This window comes from Prenolepis imparis, unplaced genomic scaffold (assembly GCF_030444845.1).
Source record: "Prenolepis imparis isolate NDT839.2.m4 unplaced genomic scaffold, iyPreImpa1.0 SCAF_2, whole genome shotgun sequence".
In the NCBI taxonomy this organism is placed as follows: domain Eukaryota; kingdom Metazoa; phylum Arthropoda; class Insecta; order Hymenoptera; family Formicidae; genus Prenolepis; species Prenolepis imparis.
Window position 1 is genome coordinate 17,083,421 of NW_028141160.1, and position 23,109 is coordinate 17,106,529.

The window sequence follows — 23,109 nt, forward strand, 5'->3', positions numbered from 1 at the left end:
TCGGCGTCATTCTATTATTTTTGCATGCCAAATGCACAATAACATGTTATTATTTTTTTTGTGTAACAAATACTTTTATTTTCGAAGAATGGTGTTACGCTGCATAAATAAAATAAGTAAGCTCATATAATTTTATCCCGGCAGCCACGTGAACTTCTCGCAAGCAAGAGGTCTAAACGATCGCCATCGATCGATTCCGCGTAACTTTATGTTGCCAGTATCTTTTATGTGGATATATAGGACACCGAGAAGATTGCCAGCATGTGATATCATAATACCACGACTCTATATTTGGAAAAGTACATCGATATAAAATATAATATTCAAGTCATAGACCTCTAGCGCTCTATAGCACATGCACAAGACGTCTTTGTGCATAGCCCTACTTCCCTTTAATAACGAATGCTATTAAAATAGGAAAAGTTGAGAAACTTAGCATGATTGTTAGAAACGAAAGACAAACAGATAACATAGTGGATGATATAAATATATTGCATCATCAATCACAGTCCATCATTTATTTCGAAAAATTACATTAGAAGACAAATTTTGCAATTTTAAGCTTACTTCGTCGAAATAACAATGAAAACTGTGAGAGAATGATCATAGGTTTAATTTTATTCCATGTCAATACTCTTTCTCTCATTAAAAGAATACATTGAATGGCACACAATTGTAAAAAAAAAGAATACTTTTGTTCCCCACATATAGAACAATTATAATTAACTCTGTAGAACAGAGCTATTGTTCGGATACATTAGACTTGCATTTCTGAAAATTTCATGTAGAATCAAAACAAAAATGGAACCTTATGCAATTTTATGATCCTTGTATTTTATTATTTATATTATAACAACTTTGTTCTCATATATATGCATGTATGTATGTATGTATAAAATATCATGAAATGTTTTCAAATTTTTACATCTATTTTTTTTATCGCAAACTTTCAGAAACGGATATGAAATAAAAAATCGGAAAAAGGTGCGATTAATCGAAAATATTGCAAATATCATTTTTTTTCATATACGTACCGACTAGATTGCCCAGGTAAATGTGGGAGACGCTGTCGTGATGCTTCTCTCCCGTAGATCCCTCAATAATTAGGTTGTTACTAAATGTGGTCAAATCTCGCTTTAGTCGAATGTGGAAGTCTTTGCCGTGCGCGCGGAACTTCAACGTCACAGTACTATCGCGATTGATCGACCTCTTCGCCCTCAGGTGGCTTCGATGGACCTCCTCGACGGGATATGACAGCGTTTCGTAGTGGCGGATGTACTCGTTCAACCGGCGAGCTGTAACAGAAGCAACAATAGGCTCTTTAAGACACGCTGATTAAGATATATATCTTGATCTAGAATCTAGAAGAATTCTTAATATATATAATGCGCCAGGAAGAAGCATATTCTTTTCTGTACCGTAGTTGAGAAAAACCAACCTTAGCAAACACTTTTATAAGTTAATTCCTACTTGCCGTACGAATCTTAAAATTTTAAGTAGCCTTAATGTAATAATTCTTCGACGTAAGATTCGCTATGTAAAAATATATATAGATAGCTTGGAAAACAACGTTATGCTATAAATATGCAGAATATCGCAACTGTCGCGTACTTCCTTCGACCTACAAATAACAGATAATCATATTTCATTCTACCTAGTTTAAAGTGCGTATCAGATAAATAATGGTCGGTCAAACTCGAGGGTACAAAAACACTGAGGAGGAGTTTTCTGAGATAGTCGCGTAATCAGGTCGATCGAATAATCCGAGTATTTACTGCGCGTATTTTCGTGTGTTCTCATCAGAGCTTGCCCGACAGAGAGGTAGACTTTTTTCGCCCTAATAAGCTGCCAGCTCGGTTAGATCTCACACATCGCAGGATAAAAATGCGGACAATTTGATCTGACAAGACAATTGTCGGGAGAGAGAATCGTCAAATCCTCCGGAGATTCGCCGCAAATAGCGCCTTTCTCACGATTACGTTAACGAGGCAAAGTGCCCTCCACGGAGAATGAGTGTTACCCAGTAAGGGTTTCTTTTATTCAGAGCTTTCCTCCCGCGAGTTCGAGATCACTGTCGTAATTTCCGCGCGGATGTAGCGCGAATTTATATTAAATGACAACTTTCTCGTGAAAAAAAATCCGGAATAACTGTACGCGACAAAAGAGTGGCAACGGTGCCATGCTAGGTGGAAAGCACCCGTAATTTGCCCCGTGCTTTGCGTATCTACGAGATGTCGGAAAAGCGCCGCGATTTTCTTCTCGCCGTCCGGAATCCCGAAATTTCTTCCGCGAGAGACGCGAGCTTCTACAAGCTCTCTCTTTTTTTCTCTCTCTCTCTTTCTCGGAACAACGCCGTCGTAGTATAAATATTATACGGGGCAAAAATGCACTTTCCTCGTCGCGTCATTTAGCCGATTTCTAAAGAGTACCCGGCAAGCACCTCGCATTATGCTTTACGAGACATGCGCGCGCTCTCCGCTTCGCATTTGCGATAAGTGCAATTGCGCAAATGAGAGTACCGGTCGATACCAGACGCATAACTTTTAACGTTGATCACGGTAAATGAGGCACGTAATTCTCCAAGTACTTAATACTTTCGAGCCTGTTTACCGAACGATGCCAAACTGTGTCACGCTGAACTAAGATGTCTGTGACTGTATATATAGTAATATAAAAGCGCGCGCGACGTAAGATTAATTCTTACGAGAATATAGATATTCTTCCTTCGTCTCTGCATTTACACGCTATACGAATATTATAAAGAAAGAAATTCCATTATTCCAGAAATTATCGTTTCTATCTTATGTAACTTTTATACCCATGAAGAGCCATTTTATAAAAACTGCAAAGAATTTGCGAAGAGTCGAGGGGGAGAAACAAGTTGCGCTACTGAGAAGAAAATAAACTGTCTTGTGATCTTACATCGGACATTTAATTTCATTATGCGAAAGAATTACGTAATACTGCATCTAGTATCTGGGAAAAATTATAAAGGTACTTACTTAAGAACATTATGCGTTCGAAAGTTATAATTAACGTTCCATTAAGGATCGACAGAGTGCATTGTTCCTCTTTCTATTATCTATTTTGATACTTAATGACATCTTTCGAACGTATTTAGCGCTGCAATTTACAGACATCAAAAGGCACTCTCATATCGATATTAGAATAAAGCAAAAGTAAATTATTATTATAATTATACAATATATTTCGCTTCTACGTAATAAATAGTGGGTGGAAAAATTGATTCTTATATAAAAGCGGGAAATCTATACTTCATTTAAGTGCGGAGAAGTCGAAAAGAAAAAAAGAAAATATTAAGGCTGTCTGGTTTCTATTCTCGGACCGTGGTATCAGAACAAAAGGAAAATCCAGGTACGAAATAAGCTGATTGTCCACCCTCGTCTAGAACCCTCGTCCACATTCGCCGAACCAAGTCATCGGAAAGGATATAAAACCGAATACGGAAGGCTTATCACCCAATGTCCCATCCATCTACGTTAATGGAAACATCGTTCATTTATTGCATAATAACGAGGTAATGTCAGCACGTCATGCAATCAATAAAACAATTGCGATCTCTTTATATGTATGCTCCCAAAAGGAATATTGTATAATCTCTCTCGATTATATTAGTACCGATATTATGTACGCGGTACTTATATCGAAGTGTGAGAATCGATTATAAGCTTATATTTTTTTAATAAATGTGAAATCAATTATTCCTTAATAAAAAAACTTTAATCAGATTCTGGTATTTCTCGCCTTCAATTTTCAATGGAATCAAAATTATTAAACGAATACAATATCACCCATAGCTTTAACGAAATAATTTTTAAATAATTATAAAACTTTTGTGTAACATATTAAAATAAATTAAACTTTAAATTATTTAAGTTAATTTACAAAATAAATTTTAAAAATTAGACGATCGATTTATACTTAATTTGCCAAGCCATTAATTTTTAACGTTAAATAATTTCGTAATTATTATATTAAACAGTTTATTAAACAATTATTCCACAAATTTATTAAGAAATACTATCCCAGTAGCAAAATTCTTATATATATTTTTTTTGGCGAACATCCTGTATACATAAAAATTCGGAAAGCGAAACGCTGTGACTCGCTTCTACATTTCCATCCGTTCTCGCGGATGAATAGAAGGATTCGAAACGAAACATGAAAACGTATCGACATCTAAAGCTGCAGAGACACATATGATGCATGAGACAGACTGCAACAACGTACCTTTTTATGCATTGTAGCTGGAGACGGATCGATATGCATTCGTATAGTGTTACTAGTTTATCTCAGAGCGTGAAAATTCCGCTGGATGCAGCGTGAAGAAATAAATCAAACACGTTGGCATCTTTTTGGTGCCAAAAAAAATATGGCTGCAACATCTAACGAACAGATGATATTTCAACTCTATATGAAATCGTACAATAAAACATAATAGTTTGTTTTCTATTACAGTGAAAAACAATTTTTTAGTTTTCTTATTAAACTGGAGAACGTCCATATATTTTTTGACAGTTAAATAAAATTAGAATACAGTTGCACAAGGAAATAAATATCAGAATACTGTTCGAAATGCATTTCATTTGACATATTTTAAACGAATTATCTCACTTTTCAATTCTCCCCAATAATCAAATATCCAATGAACAATGCGATAGAAATGCTTATTTTGTTTGTTATTTGTAGCACAGAGTAAAAACCAAACACAGTAAAAAATTTAGCTTTCCTCACATAATTCTGTCCAGACAGAAGAGACATCACGAAATTGAAGAGTCATTAACCAGCTTCGCTGTAATCTCATCCGCTTTTGTAATCCTATTCACTTTCGACAGAATATGTAATAAATGAAATAAATCGTATTTAATGCAAGCGCGGTTTACAAACTGTCGAGGAAAATATTTTTATATGATTTGAACATAGGATAAAATGAAAAATCTAATTATAAGTATAAAATAAAATAAAAACTTCAATTTATCAATACATCGAATAATCAATACTCTAAGTTGTTTAACAAAGAAATGTATGTGACAAAGAAATTGAAATCTTGCGTAAAAATATAATTTGACTTGGAAATCCTCTTTGTTATTGCGGACCATCTTGAATTTAAAGCATAAACTTGGTTTCTCAAATCTGCCGCTATAATTGCGAATATTTTCTTAGGTAATATTTATCATTAAGTAATATTTACCCAAGTTTTAATCATGCCTTATAATGAACATCTTCAATATTTCATCGCTGAAAAACTTTGGCTACGAGATAATGACAAAACCCATTTTCGGAACGAAGGGCTGTCGGTTTTGCAACTACTTTAATGTCGACGTCGAGGAGAAAGAATGAAAAGTAATATTTCGGAGAAACGAAGAGAGAGAGAGATGATATCGGAAAATGAGAAACGGTATAACTTCCCCTCCGCTTTTCAATTTTCCGAGCGGTGTCTTCGGTATTCTTTCGCGCGAATTGCATCGAAAACGCTCCTCGGAGCGCCATGATATTTGGATACGAAGATGAAGGAGCCCCAGGGCCGAGAACAAAAATGCAAATTGTGCGTCTACCTGATGATACCGGCGGGAACCATCAATCCTCTCGTTGCCGACGCCGTAGCGTGACAGAAATTGCATTGTTTAACCCTCTAATATATACATTTGGAAACACGAAATACCCTCTGCAAATTATTATGCAAAAATACGCGCGTATATAATTTTAAATATATTATTGCAATAAAATGTTTATTTTATTGTGCTCCAGAACTTTCGTGCTTTCTTGTCAATTGACAAATTTAAAGGCGATATTTAAAAAAAAATTAAGATCTCTCTTTCAGTAATTTTTTAATTGATAACAGTTTTGTAGAACGCGATTTTCAATAGATGCAAAATATGATTTAAACATGATTTATTTTAAAGTAATTTTATTATTCTCGTAAGCTTTGATTTTGTAAAATCTTAATTTTAAAAACCCTTCCTACAATAGATTTCTGATTTGACGATTCTCTTGAAATCCTCAATTTCACGTCTGTAGATAAATGCACATATAATTTATATTGGGTACGAAATCTGCTATGATCATGAGCGAACGCGAGAGAGATCGTCACGTCCATTATGTCGGAACAAAATTAAATCCCAAGGTAGTATCAGATACGGTTATTGAGGCAAACGGGTCAGCGCACGTGTCATTATGCTCTTTGACATTTCGTGGGCGTAAATATCCACAAGCCGCCCTTTATATTATCGCTCTCGTTTCGGAGAAGCCTGTAGATTCTCTATTTCGTCATTATTAAGGTGAAGAAGAATACAATCAGTCTTTCCGTTTATATGTATCGTGCGTTATTATATACAGTGAGAGAAGACTGAATCATTATTGAATTTCGGTCACGATAATATTTGTTGCGACAAAAAAATCGACGGTTTAATCAACTCGCACTTGGAATACAACTCGACTTCTGCTTTCAATTAATGTGTTTCAGTTTGCATACGACAAATGTCATATACTTCGGATGCGATAAATTTTTCGAAACGAGGAAATAGCAATGGCGAGACACCAAATACGGGCGAGAACGATACTTTCGCGGCCGAGTTTACTTTTCGTGACGAGAGAAGCGACGACCGTAGTTTTCCAAGAGCTGGCCAGATTCCCTTGATCCAACTGTTCCAACCAGTTCCGGAAGGATTTCATTTCCGGACGCGACATTACGCCTTCCCCTTGCACAAACGGAATGGAACATTTCGGGCAGGAAAAGTCCCGGTGATTTGAAAAACCTCCAAGTGAAATTGCTTCGGCATCCCGATGTAGTAGAGTAGTAGTATTACCGCGAAATAGCGGTGCACTTTCGCCACTTTATTCTCGCTCTCTCGTCTTTTGTCGAATCCGGTAGCTCGTAGCAGAGTAATTAAAATTGCCCGCTTTAAACGAACAGTGTCCACACAATGCCGACAATGAAATTAAGCCGAGAGCGCGTGGAATTCAATTTTCGCCTTTTATCGCCGCATCTTAGAAAATAATATTTTTAAGCTCGTTCAATCTCGATCCTTCGTACGTTGAAGCACCGCCGCGATTATAGCCACGAGGGAAAATCATTTCGATCTAATTTTCTCGCTCGAGGGAGTTTAGTGCGGTTACAGTAAACCGTGAAACATTGAATTCTTCATTTGATAAACGAATGATTTAATAAAGACACATCTTATTCAGGAGCATCGATAATTTATAATTGTCTCTTTCGAAATTTGTCTCTCGAAAAATCTTTTCTTTATATATTATTCGTGAAAAAAATGTGAGCCCAAAATCGAGACACTATATATTGTATCAGAAACTTCTAAATAAATGCTACACATATAAATAATCCTGAGCTATATCTCTCCTTTCCGAATTCTTTATCAGCGTGTCTCGAGTTTGAACCGCTTCGAACAATTGATTCGAGCACATCGCAGCTCTCGGAAACTGGTTATAGCAAAATCTCAGGTGCCATTTATGAAAGTGACGGATGGCACCGGTGGTATCACATCGGCGAAACCGATGAACGGAAAGCGCGAAAAACTCAATTTCCATTCCGCGCCGAGGGAAATGTCATAAAAACCATCGAGAATAAAAGCCAGCGAATTTGAATTTATGCGTCTTCACATGTACTTCCTGCCAAATCGCGTCTATCGTCCATCTATCGGTATGGAATTTTATATCTCTCTCCCAGTATATATTCGCGGAGAGGAACTGGTTTCCGGTAGCCGCTACTATAGAGCATTCACAGGAAGCAACGCGCTTGGGAGAGGCGTCACGGACCGCTAAATCTCTCGTTGCATGGTTTATGAGTATACACACGATGGACACATGGTTCGTTCGCGATCAATCTCACGCGCACGCATGCGCGTCACGTATGAAGAAACGAAAAAACAACAGCTTCCTGAGGAATAAAAACGAAGTTATGAAGAAAGAGTTAAAATGCAATATCAAGTGCGATGACGACTGCAAACTGAATGAAGACTGAAACGAGAATCATTGTGAAATTTCCACTTGGAAAACATTTATTTCGAAATGAAAATTGCTGATAGTATGATAAACAATTTTCATAAAATATATATTAAGCGAAATATACACGAGATATTATCTAAACAACATTTTCATAAAATATATATTAAACGAAATATAAACGAGATACTATCAGACTCAATGTAATTAAGTTATCTATGCGCCATTAAATTAAATTAGAATTACGTATGTTATAAAATTACACAGGAATGGCTCTCATTCGGTAAATCGAGAGCTGGGTCGTGATCATTTTTCTTAATTAAATATTAATCTTAATTAACATCTGGAGCAGAAATGATCCAATGGCGTAAATTAATATGCGAACCATGGACGAATGCAACAAGCGTCTGTAAGCTTGAGGGAAAATATAAATTGCTGCCGAGAGCTAAATAATTTAATTTAGACGCTATGTAAAGTCTAATTTGTATGTATACGGTCTACCGACTAATCTGCGTATACGAGGGATTTGCAATTTACGACACTAGAAGTGACCGCACACACTTTTAGGACAATAGTCTCCAAACCGAAGTAGAGCTCACGATTAAAGCTCTTTAGTCTCCAGCAGACATAATAAAGGAGAATCGAAATTACCAACAAATACATCGCACGATGTAGCGAGACAGGATGCGGTCGTAATTAGTATTATTTCCGAAATAATTTCGAACAGTGTGGCAGACAAACAAAGCCACAAAGTAAAATTAACTAACTTCCAAGCTTCCAAACTTAACATTTCGAAAACTTTTCATGCGAAAACAGTGTCTGCGAGCTTTGCGCTTCGTTCACATTTAAATATAACGATCGCGTGATCACTCCTCGGGGAAATAGAGCGCACTACGTTGTAACAGGTTTCCGTATAGAAATACCAACAACGTCAAGTATATGCATAATATGACGCTTACTAATTATTTACAACGATTTCCCGTCGCGGAGAATCTCCGTATAACGAAATTCAACGTAAAACGTTTACGTGACCCAAATATGTTAGTCTAGTTTTCCTTTGCAGAAATAATAACGCGCTATCAATATCTTCAAAGTTATAAACAAAAATGGAATTAAATAGTTATCTTCTATAGCCGCAACTTTCTCGAAAAACTGTGATTTATGTATCAAGTGATTCTGAAGAACACTTTGGATCACTTCAGCGTCTTGATAAATTCATCGATCGGACAAGCTTATAAAAAGTTCAAGATTTAATTAATGAAACTAGAGAGAAAGAGAGAGCGAGAGAGAGAAAGAGAGAAGTTGATAGAACATAACTATCTCTTAACTATATCATGAATTCGCGGCGACAGCTCTCAACTTACATTGTATTTATCGTCGAGCTACATATGACAAGGAAATTTATTATCTCGTATAATAAATTGAACGCATCTTGGTTCGAAAAACAAAAGAATGCAAGAAACGAGGATTTCGACTTTTATGAAAGAGACATTTTCTCCCGTTTTAAATACACATTATTTGTTTTAAATTATCTTTTGCAGATTGTAGAATATTATACCAAAAATTTGTTATGTTTTATTTTTCTCTTAAAAAATTGATAATTATTTTTATATAATTTCTCCGATCATCTTGCACTTTTCTTAAAGGTATATATGAAAGACATTAATGAGAGATATTAAAACATTACATTTTCATTCATCTCCAAACAATGCTAATTCACATCGACTTACATCGAATTAATCGCAAAAATATTTCGTTCCAAAAATTTGTTACGCCCGCTTTAGTCGTCATTCAAGATCCAAACTCGTAAAAACAACGACGAGACTTTTTTGCGAATATAGTGCGAGAATAATAGTAAAGTTTTGATATGTATCGCAACACATTCGACCACGTTAATTCCTATCAGATTCGCCCCGAATAAGGCCTCATCTCGCGAGGATTATCTCGAGCATTATATCTCTCTCTTTTTTTCTCTTTTGCAGGTTCTCTCGTTCTTCTAAGTTAACGTCGATGTTTACCGAAGTTCGCCCGGGGGACCGAGAATTTACCACCTCGTGACTCGAGGGGTGAAAATAGGGTTGACTCGGTACACGTTCGATCAGCCCCACGAGGGGAACCCGTGGAATGTCTTTTCTCCTTGCAGCTAGCGCTGCCGCGCGCGATCTACGTGTTGATTCCCGTCGTAAGAGGATCTCGTGTAAGTAAAATGGAAGACTCTCCCCGCGCTCTTGAAATTCGCATCGTGAAGAATTTAACGCCGTCGCAGTCGGGATAAGGAAGGGATTTGCCCGGGGCGCACGAACCGGGAATTTACGGAAGCGCGGAAGTGTCGTTCGAAAAGTAAAACGGACGATAGTATTTGTCATTATTATACTCGCGGCATTGTCGTGTAAAATCCATGATAACCGAACGATGGATAATCTGGCACGAAACGAATTGTATATAAAAAGAAAAATATAAATTTGACGGTTGGAAACATAAAATAAAGAACAGAAATTGACCTGCTTAAATGTTTTTCCACAAAAATAGTTTGAATTAATAAATTATACCTATATCTAGTCAATATTTTCAATATTACAGTTATATTCTTAATTGTATAGAATGTAAATATATATTCATTTTAATAGATACATAAATTATATAGAGGACATTATAATTAATGACCATGAAGACCAGTTAAGTTACGTAATAAATCGTTCATCCGTTTTAAATGTTGGAATGCTACGAAATTATTTATGTACATCAAACTTTAATTACAAATCATTGGAGATTGAAATAGGTAAAAAAAAAAGTACATCTTGCAGTCGACTTAGTTTCTAAAAAAGGATCAATTTTATGATTGTACAGAGAAGCAATAATTAACAAACGTTCTACATAAAACAAATTAAAAAACTAAAGAGTTTTAATAGACCTCTATTTAATAATCCTTATTTAATAGTCCTTATTAATAGTCGTATTTATATTAGACTTTTTCATTCTGCCATTGAATCCGATATCAAGCAAAATGTATAAGCACCATCGAACGATGGATTTGGTAGATTCAACTTGGGTGTTAACTGAAGGACAGTAACTAGCGGTAGGGAGGAGGAATCAATTGACCCAATTTCACGTGCCGGCCTTGTCTACCTCCATTATCTAATTTAACTATTTAGCCGACTGTTCGTGCACTCCCCCGGCATAAAGGTTTCAGAGAATAATACTTTCGCGCGAGCGAAACTCGAGAACCGCCGATTAAAGCCGCCTCTATCGCTCGCGCCAGCCAATTGAGATTTATTACAACCGCATATATAAGCCACGTATATGTGTATGATATATTTATATCCGAGGATATCGAATGATAGAATAGCGGCAGTTTTCTGTTAAAATTTTTCATTAAAATAATATAGGACCGCCCTATTAAATTTGCGATTGCCACTGAGTGTATAATTGAAAGATTGATCAGATTATATATGCAATTATAAAAAAAAATTTTTTTATCTAGTTCAAGAAGGAACTTTGAGACAAAAACACACATCTTAAACTCAAATCAATTTTTAAACTATAAGAATGCGTAAAATGATAACGTAGATCATAAAATAGCATAATTCAATTAAAAAAAATATATCGTTAATATATTTTTTATCTTAAATACTTTGTTTCAAAAACAAACGTGTAATTTTTATTATGTATATGTGAGATATGGATAATCTCACTATTCTGGAATATATAATTTGCCGATCTCGCAAGTTTCGGCAAGCGTGCAAGTTGCGTGAATTATGCTTAACCCAAACTCTATCGCAGTTTGGCAAGGAACGCAAAGTATGGCTACAGAGAAGCTTTAATTGAATTAGTTTAGAAATATGAGTTTAACATTAGTCTGCTAATTAATGTTACGGTTGGATAATTATAGAAAATTCTTTTTCTCTCGCATTAATTGCGCTGAAGCAAATAATGTAAGAAGAAAACGAAGCTTTATCTCGCATAGATCAGCTGTACTACGCATCGTATCAATTATGCAATATCAGTTTTTCAAATATATTAGTTGGCTGATTAAAATAATTTGTCAAGTTATCGATAATATATTAACAATCTGTTAGTATATAGACTTGTCATAAAATAATATAAAAGAATGAAATAATAAATAAAAACATAATATATATAATAAATAAAATATATATATTATATATATTATATAATATATGTATATAATATATATTTTATATAATATGTATACTAATAATAAAATATACTATATAAAAAAATTAATAAATAGCCATATACAAATCGAATTCCTTTTAAGATTAGATTAGTATTAGAAATCATATTCACATACGAGACTCGAGGATTTTGATAAATCCGCTAGTATATACCTACGATCACTACCGTGACCACGATTAAAATTCGACAAATTTATGACGAAACATTCGCGAATGGCATTTGTTTTTTTCGCAAAACGTGTTTCGCAATGTAGCAAATCCTCGAGGCCAACATACCGTTATGTACAAACTTGAAATGCCCGTCGTATAAAAGCTGCACGGAGGAAAATACAAAAGAGACATTGTATGTCGCGAGTGATGCCCAGTATTCTGAAGATGCATTCAATTTTCTTACTTGTGCAGAGTCGGTGACGTATGTATATACATACGTAAAACGAATCTCAAAGTGTTCGACGTACCTTCATTCCTTGATCTGCGCGAGCAAAACCAAAATGAATTTCTTTTCGAGGTAAAATCGCGGAGATAATTTAATTAATCGAACATGTAAATGAAATATATAAAAGGTAAATATCTAAATATCTTTTGTTATCGCTATTAAATGCTCCGTTCTCTCCAGCAAATAAGATTTAGCGAAATGTAATGTTGGCGAGAAATTGCGTTTCGATGGTGCTATCCTTTCGTAATTTCCAAATACGAGCGCGCACGGTATGACCCAAATTTTCCAATATGAAATAACGCTAATAAAGCTACCTGTTCCGAAATGCTGAAATACAGTGCCGATATAATTCATTTATGTTTCACGTTTGACAGATAAAAGCTATTCATACTGTTGTAAAATACCGTATGGTATACGCATTGCATAATAAACATTATTAATCATTTCGTTGATGGAACGAAAGCTCGCGATTCGTTAATAATTTCATTAAAAATTCATTAAAATAATTAATATAATTCTTTTTAGACTAATTCTTTTCTATATAATTTCTTGTTAATTTTTTTTCAAGAATAATCAATTGTATCTTTTCACACACATAAAAAAACGTAATCATGATGCAGAAGAAATTTACTTTTCAAGCTTTATTTGTTCGCAATAAATAATATTTTTAAATTGTCGGGTAAAATGTATGTATTCTTTGAAAATTTTATGAAGCTGCATAGATATTGTTGCGCGCAGATATTAAGTATTAATCGCGATTGCTAACTGCATATCATCGTCATCGAAGCGATTCAAGAAACATATATACTTGTGCTTCTTTACTTGAAGATAAATAATCTTTCAACGAGTGCAACTTGGGCTATACATTCCTGCTGCCATTGGTCCTTGCTTCGTTTCGCAAAAACGCGATAGCATGCGTGCTGTTCTGACAGAGAAGCATCACGATGAGGGACGCACGCAAGATTTATCGTCCTTCACAGTCATCCCCTTCTCTGCAAATGGCCGGATATGGTAGCAAGAGAGTGTGAGAAATAAAGAGAAAGAGAGGAAGAGAGAGAAAACCCTTTTCCGTCCGGCTCCTCGTACTAGCGACATAAATCATCGGCAAGGGGCTCATGACGTTATTTTAATACTGCTCGTGAATTTCACACAGAGACCTGTCTATTGTCCCACAAATGCCATATCCTATGCTGACATCCGCCAAAGAAAAGGAATAAAAAGAAGGGGAAGATCACAATCTCCGTGTCTCTTCATACTGATATATACATATATTCATCACTATATATGTTTAACATATTAAATATTTAAATTTTGTGTTTTTAGTTTATAGATTTATACACAATACCCACCCGCCCCTTTTCCCTCACATTATATGTATGTACAAAATAAACATCTGATTTCATTTTAGAACAGACAAACTGCACTCGTTGCATCGTAGCTGACGAAATCTGCGCCAGACGATCGTGTAACCGGAACGCTGCAGAGGAATTTATGGCTTGCTCGGTTGCGAGCTCTCTCGTCGAGAGGATTAGCGTCATCCTTCTTACAAAGCTTCGAGGATTTAATCCCTTAATCACGCCGCTGAAGGCGCGAGCATTATCCGTGCATCTTTCTACTTCTCGCGGAAGTAAACACGACGGTCGACTCGTGTTAAACGAAAACCACCGGAACCCCCCTGTAAGTCGATGTAAATTGCGCGGCGGAAACGAGACATGAACGGAAACTAGTTTCGGACACGGTTCGCGGGATGTCACTTTTGTCGCGCCCGGTGTCTCTCTCTGAAGAGTCTCACAGCTCCATCGATTATCCGATATGCAACAGCAGACAGGCGAGAACCGTGACGTGATAACGTGAGTAGACACGGAGAATAGCTGTCACGATAACGCGAGAGCAAGAATAATCGAGGAGACAGGTATGCGGCATAAAGAAACAAGGGTCTAGCAGAATGCTAAACGTACGCAATGATATATTTATTTATTTATCAGAATGATATAAGAGAATTTGTGTGTAACACAATTCAAGCATTGTAAAATTGTCTTCAACAGAATGTTGAGATCAATCACAATCTAAAAATTGGAGTACTCTGCAATACTAATAAAACTACATCAAAATTTTGTAAAATATTATATAATAAAGATCCAAAAATACAAAGTGTCTGGAAAATAAGAATTATTTCTTCACTGCATCGCAATCAATTAATAAACAGCAATAAAAATGCTGATATTATACATATCACATATTAATATATTAACAGCAAAAATGTTTTATTAATTATACGAAAATTCGCTGTTCAAAAAAAAATTAATGGAAAAAAGAGACAACGCGCGATAGAAAATTCTGTTTAAGAAAATCCTCTCTATTCATTAAAGAGAATTTAAATTATGAAGATTATAGTCTGCGCGTAAAAAAACGTGGAAATTACAATCCGCGTATAAAGATTTACGTTCGGATGTACATCGAATAAACAAAAACTTTGCGTCCAATCCATGTTCCAGCCGTCTAACGAAACGTAACGCGGAGCAGTTTATCGCGCGCGCGTGACTAAAAGTCAAACTTTTACTACGAAAATATTTTCCCATTGCATATGGGACGAGCGCGTTTGTACGATGTACATGCAACGATTAAATCTGCTGGATTCTTGTACATCCACGGCCATCTGCGGCGTCACATTCATCACGAAGAATCGATGCACTCGGCCGTTCGATACCTATACGCGAATAACATCGATTTCGCCTACGTATATTGCCGCTCAACAAACGCGATATTTATTCTACAGCCTCGGTCGCCAGGCGTTAATCCGACGGGCATTACTTTTCTTCTTAACGTAAATCGTCGCGACATGTGTATATCGGGTTTATCAGACATTGCACGTTTTCTTTGGGCTATAAATAGTAAAGCGCAAACGAAAAATGTTATCGCTATTTCTATTGGAGCGTCAAGTTAATTCCAACTTTAAAGATAATAGAATCTCTTTCTCTTTTAATTTAATTATAATTGCACTTTATTCTAACGAAACTTTAATCTTGTATAATTAATTAATAAAGGCATGCAATATATGTATATAGTTAAGACGTAATGAAAAGATACATCTATCTTTATATGTATGACAAAAGACCGATCATATGTTTGTTATTAAAATCGATTGTAAAAGAATCGACAACTTTCCTATGTGAGTGGTATTTCATTATTTGCATCGTATATATACGCATACACTACAAAGACAGAATCCCCACGTGTATCCTTGCCCATCATCGATAGGCGTTAACGACTTATCGCCTGCAGAGGGCTGCTCTAACGCGAAGGAAATGCAATTATATCATCACCATCGGCAGAGAAACACGACGCGAATGTACTTTGAACTCGCAACAGCATTAACGTGAAACTAGACGGTCGATGATCGCGTTACAGTCTAACACGAGATTTTACGCAAAGCACGTGGGATGAAAATTCATTAGCCGATTACAGATAATATGGAACGGAAACGCTGGCCGTTGTTAGATCCGACCACTGTCTTCCCTTTCCTCTCTCTCTCTTTCTCTCTCACAGCATGGCATACTTGTCTATAATTCCATTTGTAAAGCGAGACGCGAGGTAGTTGCATTTCTGGAGCAAATGCAAATCCTTTTGATTTCAAAATATAATCGATCAAAGAACGGTAATGTAACCTGAATTAAATTTGGAGAGCACTTAGAAGTGGCACTTTACATCTCCGACTGTCATTCGTTTGATTTAATTGCCACTTTTCCACCGTAATATCGATTCGAGCACTTCAAAGCGTCCCGAATGCATTGCGCTTTTCGTGGATTCAGACGTTGATTTACCATAAGTCCGCCGTAAGAGCGGAAAACCCGTGAGAGCGACGAGCGTTGCGGTTTCGCGCCTTGACGGATTAACGGTTACTTAAACGTAAAAGATCGTTCATTTGCGGCGACCCCGGGGGTTAGAGATCGCGCGCTTCCTTTCGACGAGAATTAAGAGACCGCCGTGTGTTCGCTCGAGGAACTCCTTATTTAATTGAACACCTGAACGTGTATTCGTGAACGCGTTATGCTAATACCAGGGGAATGCTTTTCGAGAACTATATTGTCGACGACGACATACTTAGTCTGGATTATCGGCGGAAGTGCGAGAATGGAGAGGAGTTTCGCAACCGAAAAGTATAATCGACTCGTAGTCTGCGAAAGCGACTGTCTCGATTTAATTGATTAAAGCTGCTATGTACAACTTTGCTGATTTCGAGATGGTTCGCAAAACACTTAAGATAGTACGATTGTACTCGAGAAAGTCTTTAGATAAACAGAATGCTTAAACTATGCTGAAAAATATACAATTCTTTTTAAGTTAATCGCACAAATTAACAACTATTGGAAATAACTAAATAAATAAAATAAATAATTCTTTTAAAAAAATTTGATTAATTGACGACCGATCCTTAAAAAAAAAACATCGGAAATAGTTTGTCAATTTGCACGTAAAGTATTAACCTTTCACCTTATCAATAAAAAGTAAATAATAGGTTCCTTAAATTCCTATTTTTAATCTTGTAAATGTAACATTTATCAACAAGCGTTACAGTTTATTTTAATCGCAGTATTATTAGCGAAACAAATTAATTGGGTCAATCAGACAATATAATATGAATGGCTTGCTTTAACGTGTTGATCAATTTTTCATTTATTGACGGTGGATTTTAATTTTTGTACCGTGTAGAGAGGTAATAATTTTTATTATCTCGTACCGATAAATAACGGGGGTCCAGACATCTCATGTAATATTTTATTTAAACTCTACATATAAGGCTATAGATCTAATTTTTACAGTTGCTGTATAAAATATAACGATAATGTAAAGAGACGGAAGGTGACAAAATTTCCGGCCATGAGAAACTGAGGAAACAGTGGAAAAGGCGGCAAACAAGTTCTCAATTTCTCCGTCTTTTCGCTTTTACTTCGCTGAAGATAAATGTAAGTCGCTACGCCGCGTATTTTCGTTTCCAACTATAAAAGCAAACAGACGTATAACAAAGACCGAAATAATACAATTCTATTTTACTCGAAATAATCTCTCCATCTCTCATTATTCGTAAAAAAAAACTCGTCACAGGCGAAAGTTTACTACGAATTCAACGTTATTCATAAAACTTCGATTAGTACGATTGTACTTTTACGCTTTTATGACAAACTACTTTCAATGTTATCGTTTCAGTTAGCAGAGGGGTCAATTAATGTTCGACATTTCATGACATAAAGTTACACAAAATTCGAAAAATGCTGTTTTTTCGTTCTTCGAAGGAAGAGACGAAATTCACGTCGAAGAAGATTATTTTTAGGTTCACGCTTTTACGTTCGCTTATTGCGGCAAATTACTTTCAGTCTGCTGCTCCTATCCGAATTAATTGATCCTTTAACTATAATATATTCATATTGATCACGTCTATTCTATGATGCAAATTATGGTCGAGACTTCTCGCTGCCGAATGTTTATCAATGTATTAATATGTAAATCAATTTATTTATTTGTGACAAAGCGTCCTATCCCAATATAAAAAAAAAACAGTGTCCATGAAATTATCTATTTCAAATTCTTTTTTGTTTTGAATTAAACGAAATTTTGAAAATGACTTTGCTTACATGTTATTAATTAATTCTTACATCAAACGCAATAACATCACAAAAAATGGAGAATTTTAAGAAAAGCTTGCCCGACAGTTGCATGTGAAGTGTTACTTTTCACTTCTGACAACTTTAAATGCCAATCAAATCGCATCGCGTCGGAAAAAGTTACGTGATTACAAGCTCGGCGAACACGTGTGAAACTTTTCGCTCTCTAGTTTTCCACTTGTAAGGTAGAAAATTACGTGATCAACTTTTAGATGCGTTCTATAAATTGCTTGAAAAATAAGGATTCCCGATAGAGAGACTTGCCTCATTAATCGCAGATTTTCCTGTTAAAACTACTTTTAGAAGACTCATCGAACACACGTGTATAAACAACATCGACTGTGGCCGGATTGGTACGTTTGAAATTTCTCGAAAGGAAGATAATCCGAAATCCACATCGCTGTCAAATAATAACGGGCCGTGGTTCGTCATTAGCATAAGTACGAACGACGATAGTGAACGAGTGAAGGGACGAAATATCAAAGGGAACCATCAAACAAGCCACCGGCTATACACGATAGAACATACAAACCGCACGGAGATTGCATCCATATAAAACATATGTCAGTGGGTTCTCTTCAGTGCAGTCTGAGTCGCGTTTAATTAAAAGCAGCATACACGTTATAAACATTTGTGTATGTATATACCGAGTGTTCTGAAATTAGCGGAAAGTGGATACACGGCCTGTAAAATATGTAGCTGTGATTTTGTGATTTTACACATATTTGTATATACAAAATATCTATTCATTTATTCCGACGGTAAAAATATTTTTTTCCAATGTGCTCATTTTTCTTTTTTTTTCTTTTTTATTTTATTTTATTTTACGAGTGATAGATAGCAAATCAAATCTTTTCCGGTGACCAGATAGTTTTTTTCCATATCCTTCTCTCTCTATTTGTATATATCGCGGTTTCAATTACTTTGATCATTGCTACAACGATAGCTTTTGGACAAAACAGAGTTCTACGCTTCGCAACCGCATTGCACTTATCTCTTTAAAAGCAGCAACTTCTAATGTAACGCTTATCGCAAGCACTGGTAGTTTCCAAGTCATTTGGAGCTGTTGAGATTAAACTATGTAATTTGCATTTCGTCTATCTCAGTCTGTCTTACAGTCCAAACCAGTTTTCGTAACGTAAAATAACGTTTATACTTAATAATAAATAATATTTTTACAATAAAATGTTTTACAATTATCGTAAAACTGTTCCAACGTTATATATAATATATTAATTAATAATTGTGTCGTGCATTTGTTCAAGAATTTTAATTATCATTTTATTCAATAAATAATATTTTAATAAGATAAAATCGTTATTTTATCTTATCAATATAATTAGATTGATTTACTGAAGCGTAGTCAAAATTCCATCAACAATTCAAACGAAACGCATTAAATTCCAAAACTTTCTGCATCTGTCGACCGATAAATTAACAAATATCTAAAGCTTTTGTTAACGTTCTATATCTTCAATTATTTTTATATTCATATGATCTAGATGCGCTTGAGCAAGCGAGAAGAAAACAATGTCAACCGAATGAACGATTACCTTTTTTTAACTAAAGCATCGTCGCTATAAGGTCGTTTTTAAATAGTTATAGCATTATTACACTGCAAGTTTAATTTCGAACAAAATCTGAGGCCGAAAATCGGAGCGGTTACGAGGAGATATCGAGGAGAAATATCGATCACGAAATATCGATCATCGAGAATTCATCACGTCTCATAGCTATAAAAGTCAACATTCAGCTTTTAGAAGTCGGAGACAGCAGATATAAACGAACGCGACACTGAAAGAGGGACAAAACACCGTGGAGACGGAATCTATTCGCGCATACTCGTTGCCAGGGGTTACCAGAAGCGAATTTTAATTTCGACACCGGTCTCTCTTTCTCTCACACATTCCTTTTGATAAATGACGATACGTCGGATTGCAAAGCATCACGCTTATGAGATTCGATCGTTCGTTCCGGTAACGAAGTTAGAGAATCCCGTAACAGAGGTAATGCCTCGAATACATATCTACGCGAGACGTAATTTATCTCAAGGATACACTCCGGCGTTTCCGCACGTCGCGTCGCTTCGAGATGCGCCGTATTTCTGCGTGTGATCGACACACGCGACACTCTCGTGATATCTCCGAGCAAAGGATGGATCCGCGGTTGGAAGATCGATATCCGTCGTCCCATTGCGATCCGGCATATCGGATACGGAGTGTCGCGACAGAACTTGAAGCTGCGTCTCTCGCGCTCTCGTCGTTGTATTACGTTGCGTTTCGCGAATCCACACACACATGCGACTCACTGTCAAATTTTGCGCATCAGATAGCGCTTCAGCACTCGCAACGGAGATTGACGGCGTGAAGCTTCCCAATCTCCTTAGTTACGTGAAATTTGACTATACGAGACGCATACTTGCGTTATTATAACGTAATGGCATTGAAACATGAGAAGCAGAACCATCTCTCAGACATGTTTACACCGCCACGGTACATTACTGTTAGTGTATTCGAGATTTATGATGATTTGAATTTATGGGAATTTGTACAGCGATTCCCAGATCCGCAGAGAAGGAACGTGTAAATTAGACCACTACGTAAATTAAACGATTCCGATTTCTTAAATAGGGACCAGCTGGTGTCTTTAATAATGGCAATTTAAAAATTATAAATGTTTGTGATGCGTATTAATCCATTTTTCCTCTCTCTTTCTTTTTCTCCTTTTCTTCCTTTCTTTTAGTAACATTCGTTAGATAACATCTAGCAACGTATATAATTGACATCTTTCATTTGTTGCACTTAATTCGCTAGTCTTCTCCAGTCATTTAAAATTACAATAAAATAAAACTATAAGCATTGATATATTAAGATTGTGTGTCTGTGTGAAATATTTTTTAAATTTTAATCTCTTTTTCATGTGTGTATTTCAAGGAATATTTTTGAATACTAGAATTTTACTGAACAAAGAGAAAGAAAAGTATATCCTCTTCGAAGAATCAATTTAGGCGAATATCTTTTACAATTCTAATGCTTTTTCCTTGCATCGTGCATCTGAGTGACTCGCTAAATCGCCGTCTCGCTCTCAAATGCCAAACCAGAGACGAGTATGTGAAATTAGATTATTAATTAGATTAATAATTTTTTCAAAATGTAGAAAATAGAGGGCTAACTTCACATACTCACCAGAGACGACGATAAAGACCGAGAGACAGAGAGAGACTTAAGGTAGTACGAATTATGTCGGAAAAAGTGAGGCAAGCGAGAGAGACTAAAGTGCTAGAAAGCGCGACGATAATTTGAGCGTTTCTGTAATGCATTCGCGTTAAGGGCGCGAGACCGGCGCGAGAATATTATAAATGTGAGCAGAAAATGGTCTTAAGGGGGATGAAAGAGACGCGACTGCCGGGTAAGCAAAACACGATTATGTCTTCTCACGGTCCGCGAGATGTATCGCTTACCCCGCCGACTACAGAAACCTCAACTGTTATTTTCTACGGACTGGAAAAAGGCAGATCCAGCAGGAAACGGCGTGTTTCATTAAAAAAGAAACTCGCGACACGCAAAATATTAGAAAATATCACACTTCTTCCACAAACTTGAGATAAATTTGCGCTTTTGTATACGCTAATCGCAGTATTATCGCTAAACTGAAAGATATATAAATGTATAAAATCTCACTTACTGCTCGTGTTGAATATAAATTCATTACGAAGAATATGGTCCCGACACAAGTTTGATTACAAAATTAATAACAATCTTTTATTCATAATGAGTGAAGTCTAATTAAGAGAGGAAATTTCTATTATATATTTTTCATTTTTAATATCGTACATCTTTAAAATTCCCGTTTTAATTGAAAATGTAATATCAAATTGTGAATTCTTATTTTTGAAGCAGAGTATATTCTAGATTTTGACACAAATGTATTTACAGCGTATATGTATACGTAAGTATTTTTAATTCCTATTTCGAATGTTATCTCTAATTACGAGTGTCTTAAGGTATATCGCTAGTTTCTCAAATGTCTCTGTATAAAATTTATGGGTCAAATTATTTATAGCATAATGATCGTATGAGAACGTGAAGGTATATATATAGTGCGCAGGGTAATACACTATATTACACGCGCGTCTACTCGCCCTCGCGGAAAGGGGGCTGAACAAACCGTGAAGACAATGTGTTGTCCGAGAGAAGCGCAAAGGCAGAGAGGGTGGCGAACGAATGGAGGTTTACGATGTAGCTGGAGGGATGAAAAGCGTGTACGGGAATGAATCCCATGAAGCGGCAGATATAAGGCCGAGGTAAACTCGCGGACGTGTCGGGGTCGCACCATTAAAGCACGTTCACAACGAGTCCACGCGCACGTATATCGTCTAGCCTCATTTATGCAGATGCATTCCTAGCATACCTGTGCACACCATGAGAAGAAGAAAAATAAAAAACCAGTGTGCCGTCGTTTGCATAAATGGGACGAACGTCCAAGCAATTCATAAACAACCTACCCTTGGGCGCGACATCGTTGGAAAAAAGAATTCCCAGTTCATATACATTAACCATTTCCCGATAGTTTATGATGATAACGCAGTTTTCGAAGAAATATAATTTTATTTAAATATAATTTATTCAAATATAGAACTAATACATGACCTATTTCGCAATTCAATTCTAGATAATAATGATAATTTCATTAACCAAATTAGTTGCAAATTTTATAAATGATATAGTATTGATGTTAGTTCATTGTTATTCCGATTTTGCGCAAATATATTAATATATAATGTAATAATATACTAGGAATAAAATATAGTATCATAGGAAAAATAGAGAAAAATAAAAAA

At 35.9% G+C, this 23,109-nt stretch overlaps 1 protein-coding gene across 7 annotated transcripts in view; it reads right to left on the reverse strand.

The window, feature by feature from the left end:
• Positions 1-23,109, reverse strand: part of Kuz (zinc-dependent metalloprotease kuz) — a 121,108-nt gene that overhangs the window by 19,133 nt on the left and 78,866 nt on the right. For 4 of the 7 annotated variants that reach the window (XM_083058843.1, XM_083058842.1, XM_083058840.1 and 1 more), the window contains exon 2: positions 1,035-1,331. In XM_083058843.1, the coding sequence (XP_082914969.1) occupies positions 1,035-1,331 (297 nt within the window). The remainder of the gene's footprint in view (positions 1-1,034; positions 1,332-23,109) is intronic. The other 3 variants (XM_083058844.1, XM_083058846.1, XM_083058841.1) reach the window with 2 other exon arrangements.